Genomic DNA, 22,009 nt, shown 5'->3' with positions numbered 1-22,009 from the left:
AGTCCCTCAGACCTCCATTAAGTCAATGGCCCTGGAGAACACACAGTTCCCTTCTTTTCAGTCCTTTCTTTTTGCACACAGCGCTGCACCATACTAAGTTCTGGTTCTGGCATCACAACCATCCCACAATGCCTACAGGTCAAGTTCCACACAACGTCAATATTTCAGCAAGAGTCAAATAGCCACCTCCACTGTCACCTGGACTGAAGCCATGTGGTCACCTACCCTGTCTAGGAATCATCTGTCTCTTGTCTAACTGTCCTGAGGGATAATAACTTCCTGTTTTGCTCCTAACTATTGTATTGCCTCCAACAGTGAAAAATCTTAAGTTGTGATGCAGGGACAAATACTTTTAAATCTCTTTCCAGCACAACGTGCATTGTGCTTCCCTGTGGTGCCTCTGAAAACATGAAAAACATTTTTCAGAAAGATTTATTAGTTCTTTAGCCACTGCCAAATTCTCTGGTGTGGTAAATCATTACTTTATGACATTCTTTCAAGAAGATTTTGTAACTTTTCTAGTACATCACAAAAGCGATAGTTTCCACATTCTGATTGTACATCCTATTCAATGAGGAGCTGCAAAGCTGAAATTTCACTGCCTGAAATGCCTTCTGAAAATCACTCACATTTCTGCCTGTCTTTTCATGAATTAAGGAAACACTGTCTTTTGATCATACAGACAGACAGTCCTACCCACATCCAAAAGGTAATGAGTTTTGCTCTAGAGTATAGCGGATATTAGCCATTTATGCAGCCCAAACAAGGAGCTAGTTTTATGCTTATTGTTTTATGTTTATTGTCAATCTTACCCACAAGTTTAAGCTGTCCCTTAAGTGCAGATTTTATTAATTTTTGGGCCCACTAGAATACAACAATCTTATCAGCTGCACAATAGAGTATAACACGGAAAATAGACTTCAAACATGTAATTCCTAATCTCTAACATCGATTGATGAAAGTTGTCAGCAATGTGTAAAAGGTCCCTGAGAGAAATGTGCACAGCTATTTAAACATATTTGGATGTTAAATATGTTGAAAGATACCCATCTGTCACTTTACCAGCTAGGAATTCCTAAGTCACTAGTGATTTTGGATTTTGCAAACCTCACTAAACTTGAAATATTTGGCCTGCTTCCTTCAGGCATATAAAACATTAGATCCTTTTCCTGGTAGACTGCACATCATGTGTGGATACAGTGAGAACAGATTTCTGGCTTGAGAAGGCTTGTCATATCTTGCAAGCCAATACACCATGTTCTGAGGCTCAATTTGAGAAGACCAAGTACAAAAGCCACCCTCAAGCAGACTTATCTGCCAGAAGCCAACCAACCTACCTGTAGTGGCTGTTATGCCACCATACTCTGGGGACTGGTTGTTGATGGGTGATGGGGCAGAGGGCACTTCCACAGAGGTGGCAGATTTAGCTGGGGAGAATGGTGCTGGGGAGGGAGTTGGAGCAGCTGGTTCACTGAGAATAATTTCTTCTCGTATTTCTGCTGCAGAATGAGAGAAAACCCATCAAACATAGCTTAAGGTAGCGTCAAGGAACACTGAGAAACTTAAAAAAAATGCAAGCAGTTAGGTACTGTAGTGTGTATTTCAAGAAATACTGAGCAGGAACCACAAATCTTTGAAAGAAGTACTTCTATAATATTCACCATTACAACCTTCATTGTACCTCCAGAAGACCTCTCAAAGGAAAGAGCAATTTTTCCTGTTGCATAGGCAGGAAACTGGTGCATGGACAGTTTAAGTGTTGTACTCCTATAATGTACTATTACATTTCTAAAAAGAACAGGAGTCTCCAGAGCATTCCTGTGGCTTTGGGCCATGATCTTCTTTCTTTGTTGACTAAAAAAGGAGGATATTCTGGATAGTTTTAGCTGCTAAAGGTATGTGGAAAATATGCAAGAATAAGCAGCTTGTTTGTCAAAGCCCCAAGAGGTTATGGCAGGGCAAGAAATTAAATTCAAGTCTTGCACCATACAGAAGATAGAACCCTAATCACTGAAATGTTTTTCTTCCCATAAATCTACAGGGTGATAAAGTAAGCCACAGCTAAAATGGAGAATGAAACTTTCAAAGATGATGGAGAGTGTTAATGTGCCAAAATTAATGGGAGATGGAAGTAAGGAAGATCATGGAGGACCTCTCATACAAGGGGGTTCCCAGAGCAGAAAAAACTAAAAGCAATCCCTGCTTGCTTCTGTTCTGGCAAGGCATTGTGGAGTGGAGCAGGACTCAAAATCCCCTTCTGTATACAGGCACTTAAAATGTAAGTGTACGAGAAACAACAGCTTTGCCATTTGTCTTTTCTCACTCCTGCTATCTCTTCCTCTTATTTAGACTGGTACAAATCCACTGATGTCAGTGAACTTATTAACACTGAGTCCATTGAAATTCAATGGTGGTTTAGAAAGATTAACTAAGATAAAAGGTTCAGTACAAAAATTTCTTACTGAAACACCAAGTAAGTGCTTAGGAATGGGTTTTCAGATATCCAGATGACATTGTGAAGCAGGCAGTTCTCTTTCAGAATTAATCAGGGATGCCTCCCAAATAAATTATTTCACATCATGACAGAAGTGCTTTGCTCCTGGATAAGCCTCAGCAGGTTAGATAAGGACAACAATATGTCCTGACATAAAAGGTAGAAAAAACAGTGGAATAAAACAACAAATAATGAATAAAAGAACAGACTCACCTGTGCTTCCTTCTCCCTTCATTGCCCTCATTAGCTCATTCGCTTTCTCCTGACAATGGAGTGATTCTAGCAGGTACAATACGTAGTCATCAAACATCAAGTGAATAAGGTGAAAAGACCCTGGTAATAAAGTGAACAAACAAAAAAAGCCATTGAATGTCTCAATACACTCATTAAACCAATTGTTACAGTACTCCACACAAACAGCCCTGAATAAGACTGCCTCCATGTACTGAAATACCTCTCTTACTCAAGGTAAGAGAGGTCAAAGTAAAACCAGGGAGTAGCAAACTGTTATTCCCAGATTTATATTGGCTTCTACAACCAGCTGTGGTTTAGGGTGCAAGAAGACTACCTAGCTGAGAGCTGCTACTCAAAGGATTCTTCTCCTACATTAGCACTGATTTTTTTTGCCAATTGCACTACAGTAGAATTGTTCCCTACTGTCTAAAGGATGTACCATTTTCTGTCAGAAGAAGAATCTCAAACTGGCTGCCTTAGTGACACATCCTGGTTATAATTTTCTGAACTACCTGCACGGAAAGGAAGTGAGTTGCTTCCCATAATTTATAAAGCATATATATCAGAGATGGTGAAGAAATGTTTGCCCTAGATCACAAATCACAAGAAAAAAAAAAAGACGTGTAAGAAGAGATCACAGATATATTTTGGAGGAATACATAAGAGAAGCAAAACATCAGAGCTGAGATATTGTGCTGTGCCCTCCTGAAAGGGCTAACACCCATCAGCAGGGGGACATTGACAAGTATCAAGGTGGAGTTTGTTCAATTTATGCAATAGACTCCATGACATTAAGTACCTGTAGTAGTTCCAGACAGCACTTTATCATACAATGGGTTTGGTTTTTTAAAGCTGTTTTGTTCATTTAGACTTGCACTGAGTATTTAACACATGTTCATTTAGGTCACTAAGTAACTCAGAAGTAAAGTACAGTGAGGTTAAAATATTAGCTTGTTCAGCGTCTAGCTTAAATCAGAGAAAAGTCATCATCTGAGGCAGAAACAAGGATCAACTACTGCCAGACAAAAAGCCCCCCAGAATACTTCACATGGAGGTATTTCTTTGGAAATTCCATTATTGCATTTGAGGAAGAATACTTCCATGGGGAAAAGATCAAAAAAGTTTCAAATTAAATTGAATTTCATAATAACTGGTTTCTTCACAGGAAAGTTAGGTTTATCTTGAGATATTAGCTTTTATCACCACAATGAAGCACAACTAACTCTACTCCAACTAATGTATTCAAACATGCTGCTGTAGGGCAGAAGTGATTTGAAAGACCAATACCATTATTCAATTCTAGCTGGCAGTTCAGTTTTCAGAGTAACTCTGAGCACACTCTTTTTCTTTGTGACCCTGATGGTCTTTGTGTTTCATTCTGTCCCTCCATGCCTGCATGGTTTTGTTGTCACTGATATGAGCTGGACACACACCCTAGGACATGAACATGTGCCCCTGTGCTGTTGGGAAAGGCAGCACAGAAACAGGACACATCTGACTGCAACACTTCTGCCATGGGGAGGAAATCTCTGGCTGCTGGTGAGCCTGAAGCATCTAGTTCTTTGTTTCATGTGACTAAGCAGATCAAAATGGTAACAGGTTTCCCTAGACCTTCGAGGGTAAAAAGTGGGGATCTTCACTAAACTACTGCAGAGAACTTGTTTTTAAAAATCCTTTGGGCTCCAAGTCTTGTTGAATGAAGTCCTATTTGATTTAGTGATGCAATAAAGACAGCAGACATGGTTGATGTTACTGAACTAGGATTTCCCCAGTTGAAACCTAGATTTTCAAGAATCTTCACAAAATGCTCACTCTTCTCTTGACTTTACAGTTTTTCAGTGGAAAGTTTCTATTGACTCTAGTGCAGTTACTACTGCGAAGTAAGTTCAAGGTAAGAAAAACAGGCTAAAATGCTGGCAAACTTCATGTGGTGGTATAAAGCTCAGGGTGTTTACTATTTTCCATCAAACTCCTTTCTCACCCTTTATTTAAAAAAATTATTGAAAAATTATTAAAAATTATTTTTAAAAGTTGTTTGTATTTTCATAAAATATTTGGAAGTGCAAACTCTAAACACTGTACTGCTAGCAAGCAAACAACAAGAACCCAAGATCTGCTATTTTAAGAAATGTCTTTTTGGGGGGTTTAACGCTTTGTTTTGAAGACTTGAGGTTGGCAATAGTGAATGCAGCATTTAAAAACACTCCAGTGCCCTTGTCACTCTTTTGAATTTCTCTCTTCCTCTCCTATTATTTCTCCCACTGTGTATTTTTAAGCTCTGCATAGAGTTTTTGAGCCCAGAATTTGTGTGAAAGACACCAGACAAACAAAGTTTTGGTACTGAGTGCAATGAATGCAATATTTTTATGTTTTTGAGTAAGTCGAATGAAATGTAAAAGCTATAGAGTGAAACTGATATCAGGGCATGCATTTCAGCCTCACAGTGAATGGCTATTCAGCACAGTGGACCATAATTTATTCTGTGTTTGCAAGCTACTGTTTCTCACATGAAACTGTTGGGTTCTTTCAAGTCTATATTTAAGTACAGAAAGGGATCCAGTTGTAAGCAAATCAATAGCCTGTTTAGGAAAAGGTAAGAAGTCATTCAAGAGACTGTAGTTACAACAATAAATAGCGTTTGGCTCTAATTTTCAGGGATCTACAGAAATCTTGGCAATGCCCAACTAAGGCACAGTAAGTATCAGCTTCTATTAAGAGATACAGCAATTATGTGAAAGTAGCAAAACAACAGTGAAATTTCCAGATCTGGAGAAAATAATGGAGTTTCTATTACTAATTAGTTACTTTATACACTGGGTGTATTACCCAAACATCGCCACCAACTGTGCCTTTGATATGCATATGCAGAAAAAAGGGAGGCAGGGAGGGAGGGAGGCAGGCAGAAACAGGAAAAAGAGAGAGAGCAGCTTTTCTTTTCTTCCAGAGATTGTTTCAGCCTGCCCATGTCACCATGCTTAAAAGCTTTGCAGATCAAATCTTTGTGCCAGTCACGCCAGTGCCAGGTATTACCACTTCCTTCAATCAGATTTTGGAATCATCTGTTTCAAAGGTAACAATATACTGCACATAGTAAAGATCCAAACATGTCCTGTACATAGCAAAGATCCAATCATCTAAGACATTATATCACTTTAAAAAAAAATTACACTGTGAGCATCTGAGTCTACATATTGTTTAAGGCAGAAAAAAAAAATTAAAATAAGTCCACTGAAACAGTTCCCAATGCAGTAAAAATGCAAAACTTTTTATCTAAGTTAAGAGCAAAGGTATTTTATATGTAAATATTTAGAACAGCAAATCAGTCTTTGTTTCTCTCCATAAACTCACCTAATATATCAATAATTCTGAAAATCTAGAAAGAACTGTATAAATTAGATGCAGGAAAGTTTCTGCCATCTTGCTCTGAGCTTTTTACATTCAGGGGTTATTCTTTTGGAACTTGCTCAACTCTAATTCTCAAACAATATGTCAAATGGCTTCGCAGTGAAAGAATAGCATCATTAATGTAGACTATTATAAATTTGTGTCCATAGCTAAATAAAATTTATGGCACGTGTGTAGGGACAACCCAGGCTGCTGCCCAATAGGATAAGGATAGGGTTTTGAAATTCAAAACTTCAGGGCTCCTCCTGCCTTCACTAGCATTGCACCTGAACAGGTTTGTGGTTTTTGCTGAAAAGTAGAATCACCTTGGGGATGCTCACTATCCTGATGTCCTTAACACCTGTTTGGAAAACTCTTTTACAATGGAAATGAAAGTAGCTTCAGGTTAAAATATAGACATGTTATAAAAATAAATATTACATGTAGTATAACTATATAAAACATATTAAAAATAGCATATTGTATCTCATTGACAGTATCCAAATTTATACTAGTAGATGGTTCTAGAAGCATAAAGGACACCAAAGCTCAGCCGACAGAAAACCTTGCATTTGTTCAATGCAGTACTCATATAACACTATTCTTTATTGATCTTTCTAGAAACATATTCAGACAAATGTGCCTTTGTAAAAAGCATCCCTCATACAAAGTCTGGTCCCAAGTGACTACATGTTCACACTCATGGCACACCAGTTGAATCATTCTTGCTTTTAACTGATTTTAATTTGAACTTTTTGTAACCGAGGACAAAGCCCCCTTTCAAGTGGAAAAGCAACAAGATTTTTCATTTAAGAAGTAAAAATTTATTTTTTCATCCTAACTGACTTCTTAAGAAATGGAAGAGACCCTCTCCAGGTTACAGCACACTCACATTGCAAAGACCAGTTTCAAATGCTAAGTCCTTTAAGAGGAGAGCTGGCAAAGTGTTTCAGTGGAGAGCTTTTTGTCCACTTCAGCACAAAGTGATCTCTCTCGGCTCAACACGTGGCCAGAGTGGTTTGGGTAAGCAGGCTCACTTTGCACTGAAGTGCATTAGGGAATGCTCCTGTAATGGACTCCCCCAGCTGCCGTGTGACTGATCCCTGCAGCTCCTAACAGCAAACAGGAGGAAGAGCAACATTTTCATCTCCTCTGGCTGCAGCCTGCAAACAAACATCTGTCTAAGTGTTATTTCCAAATGTCAACAGCCCCAACCTATTTTTTAGTTGAGCACTGGACATGTGAAAACTGATTATGTTTTCACTTAAAATGTACATTACAAGCTAGCATAGAAATTTTTTTGACTGTGGCATGCAATTATTGCAACAAAATCCAAGTACCAAAGCTGGGTGCACTGTGCAAAGTCATGTCCCGGATCACTCGAGTGCCAAAACAGGACCACATCAGAAGAAACTGCTGAGCTACTTTCTTCAAAGAGCCGTGTCTCTTGGCAGCTACCTGCAAGAAGAGGGATGTGTCTGATATGGAGAAACTTTTATTTCTACCAGCAAAACAGCTGAATGATGCATATATCCACCTTCTCTTTATATACTGAAAATCTACTTACCATCATCTTCACATTAAAATATACACTAAAAATTAGAAAAGCCGAACTCAAAATGGTCTTAAACAGAAAACCACTTTATAACCATGGACAACCTTCAGAAAGAGGAAATAATAAAGTATTATTCAAGACTGGATCTCCTTTATACATGATAAAAGGACTGCAAAAAAATTGCTCTGATCTTCATTTTAACCTATTAATAACATGTTCCTTCTCGCTTCCTAGTGAAGGAAGCAATTTATAATCAATCTTTGATCTACACTGCAAATTTATATTATTATCTCAAATGAGGTTTAATATTGAATATAAAGTTTTTTGTTCCTTCTCATTTTTATATTTGTGAATTTGCTTAGTCATTTTACTAGGAGAAATATTTTCCAGAAAGCACACTTTAGGAATTAACTTTTCAAAAATATATTTATTACAGCCATATGTGAGTTAAAATATTAGATTCACCCAATCAGCTCCTAAATTTCATTTATTACAATTCATGTCAAGTTCTTAATTAAAATTAACAGCTCTGGCCTGAATTACAAATTGCATTCCACTGGCTAGAAGAGAAATTCCCCTAAACAATCAAAGTATTTCAAGTAATCTGGATAATTATTTGTTTCCTATATGGCTATTTTGTGGCAGAGAGAGAGGCAGCATATTTTGATTTGTTCTGGTTTTACTTCAGAGCCCTAACAACTGGAATGAAGAGTTGAAATTCTAACAGAACATCCTAATATACAGAAGTAATGGAAGGTATAATAGTCAGTTACACGTTTTCATACTCTATGTAAAATTATGATGATGCTGGATAATTTTTGAAATTATGTTTTAAGCTTTGTTAGCAGCTTTAAAGCTTTGTTCTGCATGTACTTTAATGAAAATAAAATACAACTCTTTGGTATTCCATATCAGCTCAAAAGGAACATAAATGTGTCCTTGACTGAATGGTAATGTAGACGTTCATTCTCACATTTGATTGTATATAGATGAATTAGCTAGCTTAAAGATCCTGTTCATTAAAATCTTAAAAGGCCAGGTTATGTTTTTCTTTGCACTATACCACGAGGATGACTCTGACTCTGAATTAATCTCTCCATATCTCTGGAAATATTGATTTGATTGGAAACCTCAACCCTGTTCATTTTTTAATACCATCTTTTGGAATAAAATAAACAAGAGCAGAATATAGCAAAATCCTGAATGTGAGCAATTCTCCATGAAAACCGGTGAGATTTTGCCCACTACTGCTTTAGTCCTGCTCATTACCAACTCCTTTTTTTCTTTTTGGTTATTAATTTTACTTTTTCTAAAAATGTATTACCTGAACAGAGATCATAACGCACATCAGTGACTCATTCCTCCTTACCAACCTTTACAACACATCTATCCACCATGGAATCCAGCCACTCGATGTATGACTCAATGGGGGACTGCTCCTCCAAAAGGTGATCAAACTCCTGATACACTGGCACACAAAACAAAACAAACAAAAAAGCCCACCTTAGAACTCGGATTCTGTTTCAAACAAAAGAAAAACAAATCACAAAAGGCTGCCAAAAGAATCACAAGTTTACTGTGCTTTTTTTATAATACATTACTTAACTGAAGCAAATGCATCTTTCCTGGTACTGACTCAAAAAGTCTGCTGAGTCTTTTACTTTGTTTCTACTGAAAGTGATGCAGTCATTGAAAATTTTTTTAAGGCAAGCCAATCAGAACCTATTTTTTTAATTTAGTCGTTTTCATTTAAGTTGTCTAGTGTGCCCAGAAGTGAAATGTTTATGGTGTTCTCTGTGAAGAGTGAGAAACTAGGCCTTGGCCCCAGTGATGAAAAAATGTCATGCATGAAATTGGTTTAGAAATGCATAAAGAATCTTCTAGGCACCAAGTGAATGAGTATTGTTGATAGGGCCCTCATCTGTATAATGCTTTATTTGCAAAAACACGATTTAACTGCTGCAAATCATCTATTTGCAATGCCAGACACACATGCACAATATCCATAAACTTCTTCTTCAAAACAAATTGCTATCAGGGCAGAAATACTCTACTTATTATGAAGAGTTGCAAAAGGCAACCTGTATACTTTTTGATCTTTTCCAAGTACACATATTAATATTTCAATACAAAAAGTTAAAAAGTCATTCAACTGCAGTCCTTAAAACTTCAAGTCTCATTTACATATGAGAACCAATGGCTGGAAGACAAAGAATTATGTGCTTTGACATCTTAACAAACTAATTCTTCAACTCAGCTATGATAAAAGGCCCAGTAGGTCAAGATGAAAGATACTTTCTACCTGCTGTGTTACAGGATGACTACAGTGCGCTAAGCAATTCCATTTACAACTAATTATAAATAACAGGAGGAAGGAATTTTTCTCCATAGGAAAGATAGTGAAGGCGGTGGAGGAGGCAAAGCATAGAGATGATAGCTAAGGAAATGAGCCAGAGAGGCTATCCAAAAATAATGCAAAGAACACCTCCCTGATTCTGTTGGATCAGGAGGATGAGCAGGAATGCATTTGCTAAACACCTGACTACAACTTTGTTTAACTGAGACTTGGAAAGGCTGAGTTACCAGAAACATTAGTTGAGGAAGAAGGAAAATGATGTTTGTGCCACCCTTTTCTTCTTTCATTCTTCTATTGAATGGGCAACCTCCCTTTATTCAGAACAGGATCACAGAGAAATCTAAATGTTGTCTCCTTACCTGAGTATTTGGCTGGACAAAAACTGCCTGATACAACAGATGAAGTAATTCATATGCTGTGCAAAGAGGGGAGCAAGAGCAGAAAAACAAATCAGTTGCCTGCTTTGCTGCTGAAGCACTGCAACTGTGTACAACAATCTATTTGAGAAAATTAGATGTTTAGCCTTTAATGATTTTTAAAAATACCTCAACAGGATCTAAGAATGAGGGAATAAAGCAGAAATCATGTCAGAGGTAGGTAGTCCAGCAGAACAGGGAAGAGGTTCTCTTATATCCAGTGATTTTTCTCTGTTTCTCCATCAGTTTGTTTATAGGCTTATAAACCTGGGGTTTTGTTCTCTAGTTATAGTAGATGAAATTGTACTTCCTTGATTATTAGTAACAAGAGTATGAAAATAGGCCTTAAATTGATGCCATATAAGTCATACAAGGCATAGTGAAAAAATCTTTGGTCAAGTAGAATAAACAACAAACATGGGGGGAAAAAAATCTAAGTTATGGAATATTCTCAGATATGTATCTGAACACCTCATTGGCATCCCATCTTATGAGATATTAGCTTACCATTTCTGAATAACATCTTATTGGACTACATAGGCCTAGAAAAACTTGCACAAATCGAACAACACTGAGGAAAATTCTGTTTGGTTTTATTATGCTAATAGCACACACGCAAGAAGATTCCTTAAACATTAAGGATGTTCTGAATGGCAACCAAAAATGTTGCTGCTACTAGGGAGTATAACTTTGAAAACTTTTTTTTTGCCAGTGGTAGGATGCTGGATAGATCTTGAAAACTTAACAGATGACAGAAGGATTTACTCAGCTTCTGGACTTGAGTCTCACTTCATGCTACCTCCTTTGCTGCCATGTCGAGTTCCTATCTCCTCAAAAGGGAAGAGGGCCATCAAATGAATCAAGGGTTAAGAAAGAGAGGAAAGAATACCAAGAACCTCTCCCTGGAAAACAGAGCTAACAGAGAATGCAAGGCCCATCCCTGAACAAAGGAGAAGAATTCAAGTGTTAACACACTGGGATGACTGCCAAAGTCAACCTCGTAGGGTCCAGGGTACAGGTGAAGGTGTCACCCCTTGTCTTCCTAGCCACTCCCTGAAAGAGTTACCTCACTGGCAAACCTACCCTTGCTGGGCTCCTGCAAGTGGTTGCCTGGGCTGTGCCCTGTTCAGGCAGATTTTGGGTAAAAGATGACTGGTCCTCCTCAGGAGAGACATGGCAATACAGCAGGTGGGTTCACCAGAAGTGAGGTTTTGTGAAGGATGTTAAAGACAAAGTTCTGTTGCCTCAAAATAACAAAACTCAGTGTGCTTCGGGTTACACCTGGTCTTATAACTATGTAACACTTGCTGCAGGATGAAAGGAATATCTTGTACTTGCAAAAGGCCTTTAATTGCAAAACCAATTTGCCAATATCTCCAAAGTAATTTTCAAGTCCATACCCTTCACTGTACTAGACAGAAGCTAAATTATCCAATGAGCTTGTCTGATATGGGACTTCTATTTAATCATAACAGTTCAGGGCAAAAGCTTATCCCACCAAATGCTCTTGATTATGAAAACGTTGTGTAAAAAGGAGCTTTTTATAAACAAGTTTACAAGGGACTCAAATACACAGCCACTTAAGTGTTAAAGTCATTCAAAAGACAATTCTCCTGCAATTCTACAGCATGAAAGATTGGACTCACACCTTCAATGGTTAACTCATAGATTTAATTTGCTCAGCTTCATGGAAAAAATCCTCCTGAATTTGGGTGCTAGTTTTGTGCCATTGTCTGTTCTGGGTACTAGAACAGAATGCATCAAGGAACGGTGCCCAGATTTTTGCCCCAAAACATAAGACCTTGACAAGGATTTGCCTCACATTTTGGTAAATGTCTCTATATTTATCTTAAGCCTCCAAGCAAACCAATGGCTGAAAAACCAGCACTACTTTCTCTGAGCTTTGCAGCAGGAAGCCAAGTTCACCTGGCTTTATTTGAAGATTCTGCTCTTACATTGTATGATGAGCTTTCTGTGTTCCTCCCGTGAGTCCTCCATAGTATAGAGGGTTTGTTTGGTAATGCTATTCAGATCCACATTCCTCCAGTCCTCCAGCATTTGAAATGTGATGTCTGCACTGTGGATCACTGTTCTTGATGCCTGTAATCCAATCCAATCTATTCATTAGTTCATGCTTTATTAGGTTAAAAAATAGGCTTTATCCCCTTTTACGCTTGCTTAGCTGGGCTCACTAAGTTGATTCTCCTCATGGACCCCCACCCTCCAAATTGATGTCTTATGGATATTACAGGGCCCTGTAACAAGAGAACTCTTCAGTCATTCTGTCTGCTTTAATCAACTGCAAGTATTTTGACTGCATCCACCACAAACTCTAATGAGCAACACTAATCTGATGCTGCCATTGCTAGACCCCTCAATCTCTAACAGCTCTGCTGGTTTTCATTTCAAGTTTCAGAACAAAAAAAATCAAACCAATACCAAACAAACCCCATTCAGGTTCGCACCCTCCCCTCTCCCAGTCTGTGAAGACTCTCATTCTTCCCTCAGCCACATGAAAAGGTTATGAGACCTCCTCATCAGGTCCCTGTCTTGGCTGGTTGAGACAGGGATCTGCTGCTGGTAATGAGGAGGATGGACAGAGTAAAGGAAGTGACACAAGGCCATGGTCATATACACAGATCTCTGTAAGTTAAGCAGAGATGCAAGGTTATCAGCTTCCCCAAGGGAGTGATGCACTTGAAGAGTTCTCCACTTAAGAGATTTGATCCCAGGTTTGATGCAGAAGGTTGTGGTTTCTTTATCTTGATTTCCTCTGAATGGCTATGGATCTCCAGGGTGCAGTGATGATCTATGGTATTTGGGGAAAGGCAGCTCAAGTATCTCTATCACCACCACTAAAATAATGGCAGAAGAAACCTAGAAAAATTCCTCGCAGGAGTCTTTTTTTTTTTTTCCCTAGAGCTTATTTTTGTGGGCTTCACCCCTCACAGGGTTAACCTGGGGTTTTGGATACATCTTCCAAAAGTGGAGCTTTTAGGTGACAGGGGAAAAAACCTATCCCCTCCAATAAATGCATGAAATATTAATTAATTCAATGCAGTCTCTCCCTTTTTATACTACATAGAATTTGGCTTCATGACTTTTTACAGGTAATTCTGGTGTAAACTGGGGAGAACCAAACACTTTGGAGCAGCTTCTATATTCACTTGCTGTGGTTACAAGAACAAGTCTATTTAAAACCCAGTTAAGCTGTTTCCCCTTTTACTAATTTGCATTTCATTTATAACATACAATTAGACTTGGAATGTATTGTTGGGCATGTACAAATTTTTGTTGCTTTGCAACTGGCCTAATACAAGCAGTTCTGAAATTAATGGAATGTCTCTCATTTATTTCCTGGAAACAAACCATCTCTTCAAATCAAATAATAATTTTGTTTCATGAAAGTACCCTGCTGAATTTAGTGATCAGGGGTTGCCAGTTATCTAGAAAAGCTGGAGACAAACTGCTAATGTGATCTCCTCCTCTGAATAAAGTCCAACCTGTCAACTCATAAAATTATTTGAAAAGTCAGTAAAAAGGGCATTAATCAAATCTGGGTAATTGAAACACTTACTTGGCAGAGATGATTTAGTGATGTCTGTCGCCGTAGTATTTGTGAGAATCTTCTGGACACTGCAGGAAAGAAGAGATACATATTTACATACTGTGCTAAATAAGGATAATTACTTCAGAAAGTATTAAATTATACAAGAACAACAACAACAACAAAATATACATCCAGTTTTCTATACAAAATTTTGGCTACATGAAATGCACTCAGCTAGCCCAGCTTTAACTTAATTTAAACCTTGACCTAAACCCTTAAATCTCAATCAATTTTACTGGGGCATATTACAAGCAATTATTTATAGATGCTGTGAATAATGACATGACAAGAGAAACAGAGGACCATGGAAAAGTTTTGCTTGTTCAGCATAGCAAATTTTCTCTTGCTACACAAAGGAACTAGAGAACAGAAAGAATTGTTTAACAGAAAGAAAATTGTTGGTGCAAGAATAAGTGTGCATAAAATAACAATAGCTACGCTATATGTGGAAATGAGAAAAGGCTGCTAAATCTTCATGCAATTAAGTTTTGGAGGAGCCTTTTGACTGGACTAGTAGGGGCTAAACTCTGATCCAGTTTCAGGTAGAATTTGATCAAAGTTTCTGAAAACAATTTGCATGACATACTAATACATTATGGGCTGAAATGGTCCAGGAGGTACTTGCCAGTCCTCTTTCCCAGTTTAGCTCTTTGTTTGCAAGTGATATGGGCCTTGTATTAAGATATTTCCTATTCTTGAAAAATGAGCTTTTAAAATGTTATATTGTGCATTTCTTTGTCTGAAATCAGTGTCTTGGGAAGTGCAAAAATGACCAAAGCTTGCAGTTCCTTCTGTCAGTACCTCCACTGGCACAAATTCTGATGATGAGGAAACAGCTGCAGAAACAACAAAGTCTCACGTAAAAGTCAGGGTGCACACTATATTTTTCTTATATGAAAGGACTCTATTTGCAGATCTATCCAAAGAGATGTTATATGTGGTCACAGAGTAAGCTTTCCCTCCATTCTATGCATAAAGGCAGTTAAAAAATACGGATTGAGAAGGACTAGAGAGTGCACTGTCCATCTCTTTCTGTCTGCCTGTAAGACTGGCAAAGATTTTGCTTTTGAAGATTCTTGATATTTTTGAACTGAAAAAAGATGTGGTAAAGCATATCTGCAGTTCAGACTTTGTTTAATTTTTGAAACAAGTTAGTAAACAGTTGAAAACACCCTGAAATTAGTTGCTCCAACTTCCATCCTGACTGTTCTCAGTAACATATTCACCTAATTTTCCACGCTGATCAAAATAGTTAATCCTTCCCCTAAATTAGTTTTTTTTTTCCCTTTAACTTTGTGGTGTGGAATTTAGTGCTCATGAAAGGCAAAGAATTGAGAGCTGTGAAATAAAGCAGGCTTTATCAATAGGTGATGTGCACTGCAGGCATCTACAAAGCACATTTGAAAAGGACTAGTGCCCTTTCCTGTGGTGACAGGGTAATTTGATCTCCTTCATTTCTAACTCTGGCACTTTTTTGAGCAAGGGCCTCAAGCTGTATTCAAATTCTGCTAGCCTAAGGGTTTGTTTAATAATTTTCCTTGCCTAATATCATTCTTAATGTTTGCTTAGTATCAACAAAATTAATTTCTTATCAGAATCCACAAGAAAGGAAAAGAAATTCTCATTTTGAGTGGTGCCTCATTTCACTAAATGAGATTGGTTCTCATTAACAAGTGGAGATTCTAAGTGAATGCAAGAGTTATAATGATGACACGTTTTAATTCCTAAAAGAACACTAGTCTCACTTCCAATTAATTTGTGATCAATAAACATTATCCTTCCCAGTTTAACAGGAGAGAGATTGAGTAATACATACACTCAAATTTGATATTTCGTAGGTTTTCTGGTAAATCATGGAGAGCTACTTTCAGCCACTCATCCAGTTGCTTTGCAAACTTTCGGATCACCTGCGTCAAACTGAGAAAAGAAATCACAACATCACACCGTGTTTACTCTGTGCATTGCGCTATAAAAGCTGTGAACGTATGAAGACCATGAGTCATTTATTTACAACTCATTATTATGCAGAGTTGCTAATATATTTTGGTTTGTAGGCATGCAGAAAAATTTCTGAAACTTCAGACAACTTTTGCAAGAAAGGCAAAATTTATTACCATGGTCAAAACTTCCCATCTCTGTTCAGCAATTGCTTTGATACTTACAAACAGTATTTTTATTTTAAATAAAATCATTCCCACTCTCCACAAATATGAATTCACAACTGTTTAAAGAAGACAATAAATCAAAGCTTGGATTTCAGCTCAGTTATGCCCACATTTATACACATGTACAAGGGGATATTCCAGTGGAGCAACCAGCAATTCTGCTGCAGGCCAGAGCCAGTTAGTGAGAGATGATGGTGGTGGGGAGGAATTTTCAGGCCAAGCCCGCACAAGGGGGGGAACTGGAGGTAGAGCAGGACCTGCCTGCTTAGCCCTTCCCAGGACTGGAACTTTCCCAGACAAGTGAAATTTCTCTCTTCCTTCTTGCTATCATTTCCTGATGGTTTCACATAATTTCCTATTAAACTTGGTAGGCAGCTCATTCTGCCCTTCTCATTGGAATCCTCAGTAAAAAATGACAGTTCCCAGGAACAGTTGCAGAGTGTTGTGCAGAGGATCCTAAGAGTTGGCTCTGACAGACAAAGCTGCACTGCCTGTAGCAATGCTAGAAATGCACAAATGAGAGAGAAAAGATACAAGGAACTTCACCCTTTCAACCAAGAAGCTTTTTCTGTTTGTACTCCTAGTACACTGCACGGAAAACAAGGCAGTAAAATAAACATCAGCCTGCTCTGCTCCGCAGAAACACCCAAAGAAAACAGGGGAAACAGGGGATGGATGACAACTGCTAGGCTCACTAAAAAGTGCCTTTTCTGGATAGCCAGAATGTGTTCCCAGGAAGTATCTCAGAGGATTCTGGCTGAGTCAGCAAGATTTCCTTCAGGAGCTTCCATTGCAATGAGACCCTTCTTCACCCCCTCCAGTGCAGGCTATGGCTTAATAGCCACAATCTGGCCCTTTATATGCATTACAAAAGTCTATATTCACACTCAAGTCTCTCCTTATTTGCTATGAAAGAACTAAGCAGCTTGAGAAAAGGACTGCTGTTCTGTTTAATCCTTCCAATGAAATAGATTTGGGGGGGTGAGGGGCAAAGCCTGTAAAAATGTACATGTCTTATCAAGAACAGCCTATGCTTATAGCAGATGTCTTGTGTAAAATACTTTCACTTTAGCAGTCATGAAATGCAGATAGAAGAGCAGAACAACTCTGTGAAAACATTTTCCTTGCTTAGAGAAACTTTAAAATCTCAAGGGCTAAACACACAGTACCAATAAAAAAACTTCTTGAGCCATATTCTTAACAAATTACTCTATGTCAAGTACACATCAGTCAAATAATAGTGAAGGTGTACAAGACTACTTAGAAAAAGATGGCTTCCTGATGAGCACACAAGTAAAAACAGAAGGGAAAACATGTTGACTACACTCAGTGATTACACTTTTTTGCTGTGGATTGCTCTTTCCTGCTTTATCTCTATGAACAAGAATTCTTGGACTCACATGAACGCCAGGTAGGAGGAGACCAGCTGAAATATACTACATGGATTGGAATAGCGAATTCAGTTTGGGTTTAGCTGAACATTAAGAAACCAAAAAGTAGGTGGTATCCTTCATTACATAAAAAACCCCAACCCTCCAAGTCTTTCATAATACAAATCTTGTTAAAATTGGAACATCTTTTCAGGAGCATGTAAGCTCTTCAACTCCTTTCAAATGACACTGTGATTTCAAGTCAGAAAACAGGTGGCAGCAAGCAGCTCTCTGACAACTGGTGTCATTCTTGAAGAAAAGGAAAATAACAAAGACAGCTGAGCTAGAAGGGGTCAGTTACCTGTCAGGTAAGGCTTGTAGTACTGTTGGCATCAAAACTCCAGAAATTGCCTTGTACAGAATTGAGTCACAAACTCCCACTATATTCACTACAGTTGAAGAACCCAGTACAGGCAGCATATGAGGAGGCATCCCTTGCCAAAAGTGCAGAAGAAAACTTTGAACCTGCAATCACAAGAAGAAGCAGGAATGTTAAAATTAAAATAATCAAAGGCCACAAATACCATTCTCTTTAAATGATCATGCTTAGACAGATTTTGTTTTAGAGGTGGGCTAATGGGGTGCAACACAGACAAGGCATGTTCCTTAACTGCACAGGCTCGTACTGTAACGCAGCACAAAATGGGATAATCAACCAAAAGGTGTGGAGACACTCGAGGCTGCTGACTGGGAGTCTTTGTGTCACTGCAGTAGAGACACCCATGGAAATCACTGGATTTTTATCTTTCATCAGTGGCTGGTGAGTTTAGCTCTTTGGCTTCCACATGTCAAGCCTTTTTCTCTCTCTTTGCACTCTATCCCTGTGTACAAAGGAATGCAATCTAGGCCTTGGTGGAGGGAGGAAGGGAGAAGAGGATAACAAATGGCTTACAAGGATCAATATACCATTTTCTGTCTTTGCTTTGGAAAGAAACACTACACTTTTGGATTTTATCTTTCCTCCACTATGAAGGAAAGTGGAGAAAAAGTGGCAAAAGGCAAAAAAACCCTAAAAATAGAGGAGAGATTTCAGACACAGCAAAATATACCTCTAAAAAATTCAATGTAGGCTATAAAGGTGTTATTCAGAGAATGATATGATCAGTTCCACCAGCACTCTCGAATTATAACTTTCTGCACACACGCTGTAGTGAAGTAAGCAATCACACCATGTGTAGCAAAGAGTATTTCCCATTTATATATTGTTGCTGCTCAGCCCCTTTCCTATCAGAGATCCTGATAAACCTAATAAAATACAGCATCTTGCTCTTAAGAAACTATTCTGAGACTTGTCCACCTAAATGTGTCAAGTATTTTTCTCACATGGAAAATTCTAGACTTAGTACAGTTGTGCAAAACTAGATTTAAACCAAAAGAATGTGAGAATTAATGAAGAAAAGCAAGGAATTTTCTTCCATTGTTCAGAAGAGAGAGTTGAAAGACCCTTTTTTTTTTCTCCAGGATCTGAATATCATATTTTAATCAGGTCCTCTGTATCTCTACGGCCAGATTTGTTATCCTAGATAATAAGCCATCTTCTCATGTAACATAAACCTGCTTGCACTCCAGTAACATTTTATTTTTCAGCTGTAATGATAGAGCTGTCTGCGTGCACTTCTAGCAATCCCTCAAATTCAGTGAGGTATGAACAGGTACAAGCCTTAAACATCTCTAGGAGATGGTGTTCACTGGTGAGCAGTGTGTGTGTTCCTAGCTGCACTGCAGTACAACAGAGCAACTGGAGACTTCAGCTCCGGCTCTCTGGGATATCTGGGAGGCTGTAATCTCCCCACCACTCTGCATTGCTGTTAACGGACCAGCAGAGCCCACTGTTGTTGCTGTGACACCTGCCCTGGCTCTGCTGAGCACAGAGAGGAATTCCTTCAGACAGCTCAGTCCCAACAAAAGCTTCGAAAAGTTGTGGTGGATGCACTTCTCGAGCTGTAAGAACTGGATTGTCCAACATCTTGTAAGGGGATATTGCTACCTTAATCCTGCTGGAGAACAGAGCGCAAAAACATCCTCGTTGCTTTTGTTCCTCCAACTCACCCAGCATTATAAGTGAGATTTAGTGCTATCAGTCACATATTAGATACTCAAGTACAGCCATTTTTCCTTGTTCCTGAAAAGCACTGAGCACCACAAACCCCTAAGTCTGTAATACAACATATGAAATAAGGTCTCAAATCCATTGATACCTTATGGATCATTAAATGGCAACTGCAGTTTCTAACCATACCTCATCAAAATTTGCTCTTATTACAGTGTCTAGTATCCTCTGACAGTGCGTCCTATACATCATAATAAAGGTAGAAACCTGAAAAAGAATGAAGGAGACACACAAAAGATCATTTGGCTTTAAGAAATCCTCTTTTAAGATACCAGAACACAGAGCACAGAAAAAGCAAGTTTTTTCCTTATCTTATCGATGTGCAACTGCAAAAATAATGAAATAAGTTAAATTGTACTTAGATTAGGTGTAAGATGAGTTTTCTTCTCAAAAGTAAATTCTCCCTTTGAATTCATGGATTTTTCTGTCAATAGGATTCTTCAAATGTAAGAGGAGCAAAAAGCCTCAGAGAGATCAAAGACGAGAATGTGGCCCTAATTAGGACATAAAGAACTAAAAAACCCTATTCTTTTGTCTACTTCACATTGATACTACACATGTGAATAGAACCAGAAACCTAGCAAGCTCAGCCAAGAGGAGCCAGAACATTTTTGTCATATGTGCAAATAGGATTCTCGGAATTTCAACTCTAGAAGAAGAAATTCACTAGGTCCCTCTCTACTCAAGAAAGCATTAGAACTGTTTGTCAGTTTGCCATCAAGTGTGTTCACAGATCAGAGGGCTGGCCTAAATATTTTAAAAGTTGCTCTCAAATGTCACATAATTTTAAAAGTTGCCCTGCTGTATGTAATGTAACTTTTTAAAAAACATACATGGGTGTTAGAAATATTGTACAGCTGGTAGTGTCAGCTCTCCTTTTTAAGAGAAGATATTTCTTCCTATTAAATTAGGTACTTCAGCCCCCCATAAATCAAATCAAGGCATTATTAAACTTACTCCTGTTTTAAGTCTTTATATATTAGACAAAGCTTTCATCCAAAGCAGGGGGAAAAAAGAAACCAAGACAACCTGAGAAAAGATTTCCAAAGTGTTACCTTCTCCTCCGGCAGACTGGCTGGCAGATTTAGATCTTTGACATTTGGAAACTCTGGCAGCAATGTTCCCAGTTTGGATCGTGGTGAATACGCCACTGTCTGTTTGGTTACTTCTTTTTTTCCCGTCTCGTTGACCCAGGCTGCTCCTTTTTTAGAATACATCACATCATAATACTGGGAGTTTTCTTTCACTGCAATCCCATAATAATGGTACCTGATACATAGAGATGTGTATTTTATAAAGCAGATTGTTTGAAAATTAAAGAAAAATACATAGAGGTAAGGGAAACTGATAATGCAAATGATTTCTACAGCAAAAAAGACTGAGCAATAGTTTATACATTATTAGCAAGCATTGATTCAGCAGCAGAACACTATGGTAATATACTGAGCTTCCAATTTTCAATCTTTATGGTAAAAGTAACATGACTATGTTATAGGGCAGGAAAATTATGTACTTCCACTTTTTTAACTTCTTAGTAAAAAAGAAAAGGATCCTAACGCTACTTGTTGGCAGAGCTCTGCTGTGCAGCTGCTCCTTTAGTTCAGCAATAAGCAGAGCTACAGATCCTCTGAACCAGCCCTTCTGCTGTTATTTCAGCTCCCTGACTCTCAGGCTGTTGAGGGTTGGTTTGAAAAGCACAAGTCTTTATTGCAAACGAGTTGATCAGAAAAGTTTCAAAAATTGAAAACACTTCAATTTTCAAATAAAAGAGGGGGGGAAATGCTTGTTACAATTATTTGCTTCATACCCTAGCATCCAGCACTGGGCTTTGATCGGTGAGAGATAGGACCCAGCACTAACTCTGTCTGTGAGGCCGCTCTGGGCATTACAGTGTGGCTGTGCTATGGAAACAGATTGGTGGCCTTGTGGGACAAGTTAGTGCTACCACTCAGCTTTATTATAGGTGCTGGTGGAAGCACTGGTTATCAAGCAAAATTCTTGCATCAAAGCAGCAGAGATTTCACCTTAGTCCTCCTGTAATTTCCTAACTTTCATTTCAGTTTCTCAGCTGCAGGGGCCCAACCCATCAACTAAATTAGTTGTGACTACAAAATGCATCACAAGATTGCTTTGCTAGTATACTTTTGCTTCAGCCAAATCCTACACAGATTTTTCAGTGATCCTCCACTTTTCTCCTTAAAGCCTATCAGATCATGAGACTGTCTTCTGGATCACACTATGATGGCACAAGAAAT

The 22,009-nt window shown here is 38.3% G+C and overlaps 1 protein-coding gene across 4 annotated transcripts in view; it reads right to left on the bottom strand.

Annotated features, from left to right (window-relative positions):
- Positions 1–22,009, bottom strand: part of RFX4 (regulatory factor X4) — an 88,051-nt gene that overhangs the window by 18,101 nt on the left and 47,941 nt on the right. For 3 of the 4 annotated variants that reach the window (XM_026795948.2, XM_074539290.1, XM_026795950.2), the window contains 10 exons: positions 20,810–21,023; positions 19,884–19,961; positions 17,946–18,109; positions 15,866–15,966; positions 14,017–14,075; positions 12,395–12,539; positions 9,041–9,135; positions 7,453–7,570; positions 2,708–2,827; positions 1,338–1,499 (listed from right to left, as the gene is read on the bottom strand). In XM_026795948.2, coding sequence (XP_026651749.2) covers positions 1,338–1,499; positions 2,708–2,827; positions 7,453–7,570; positions 9,041–9,135; positions 12,395–12,539; positions 14,017–14,075; positions 15,866–15,966; positions 17,946–18,109; positions 19,884–19,961; positions 20,810–21,023 — 1,256 coding nt within the window. The remainder of the gene's footprint in view (positions 1–1,337; positions 1,500–2,707; positions 2,828–7,452; positions 7,571–9,040; positions 9,136–12,394; positions 12,540–14,016; positions 14,076–15,865; positions 15,967–17,945; positions 18,110–19,883; positions 19,962–20,809; positions 21,024–22,009) is intronic. The other variant, XM_026795949.2, reaches the window with a different exon arrangement.

This window comes from Zonotrichia albicollis, chromosome 4, assembly GCF_047830755.1.
Source record: "Zonotrichia albicollis isolate bZonAlb1 chromosome 4, bZonAlb1.hap1, whole genome shotgun sequence".
Classification (NCBI taxonomy): Eukaryota; Metazoa; Chordata; class Aves; order Passeriformes; family Passerellidae; genus Zonotrichia; species Zonotrichia albicollis.
This window is presented reverse-complemented; position numbering and strand designations above follow the sequence as displayed.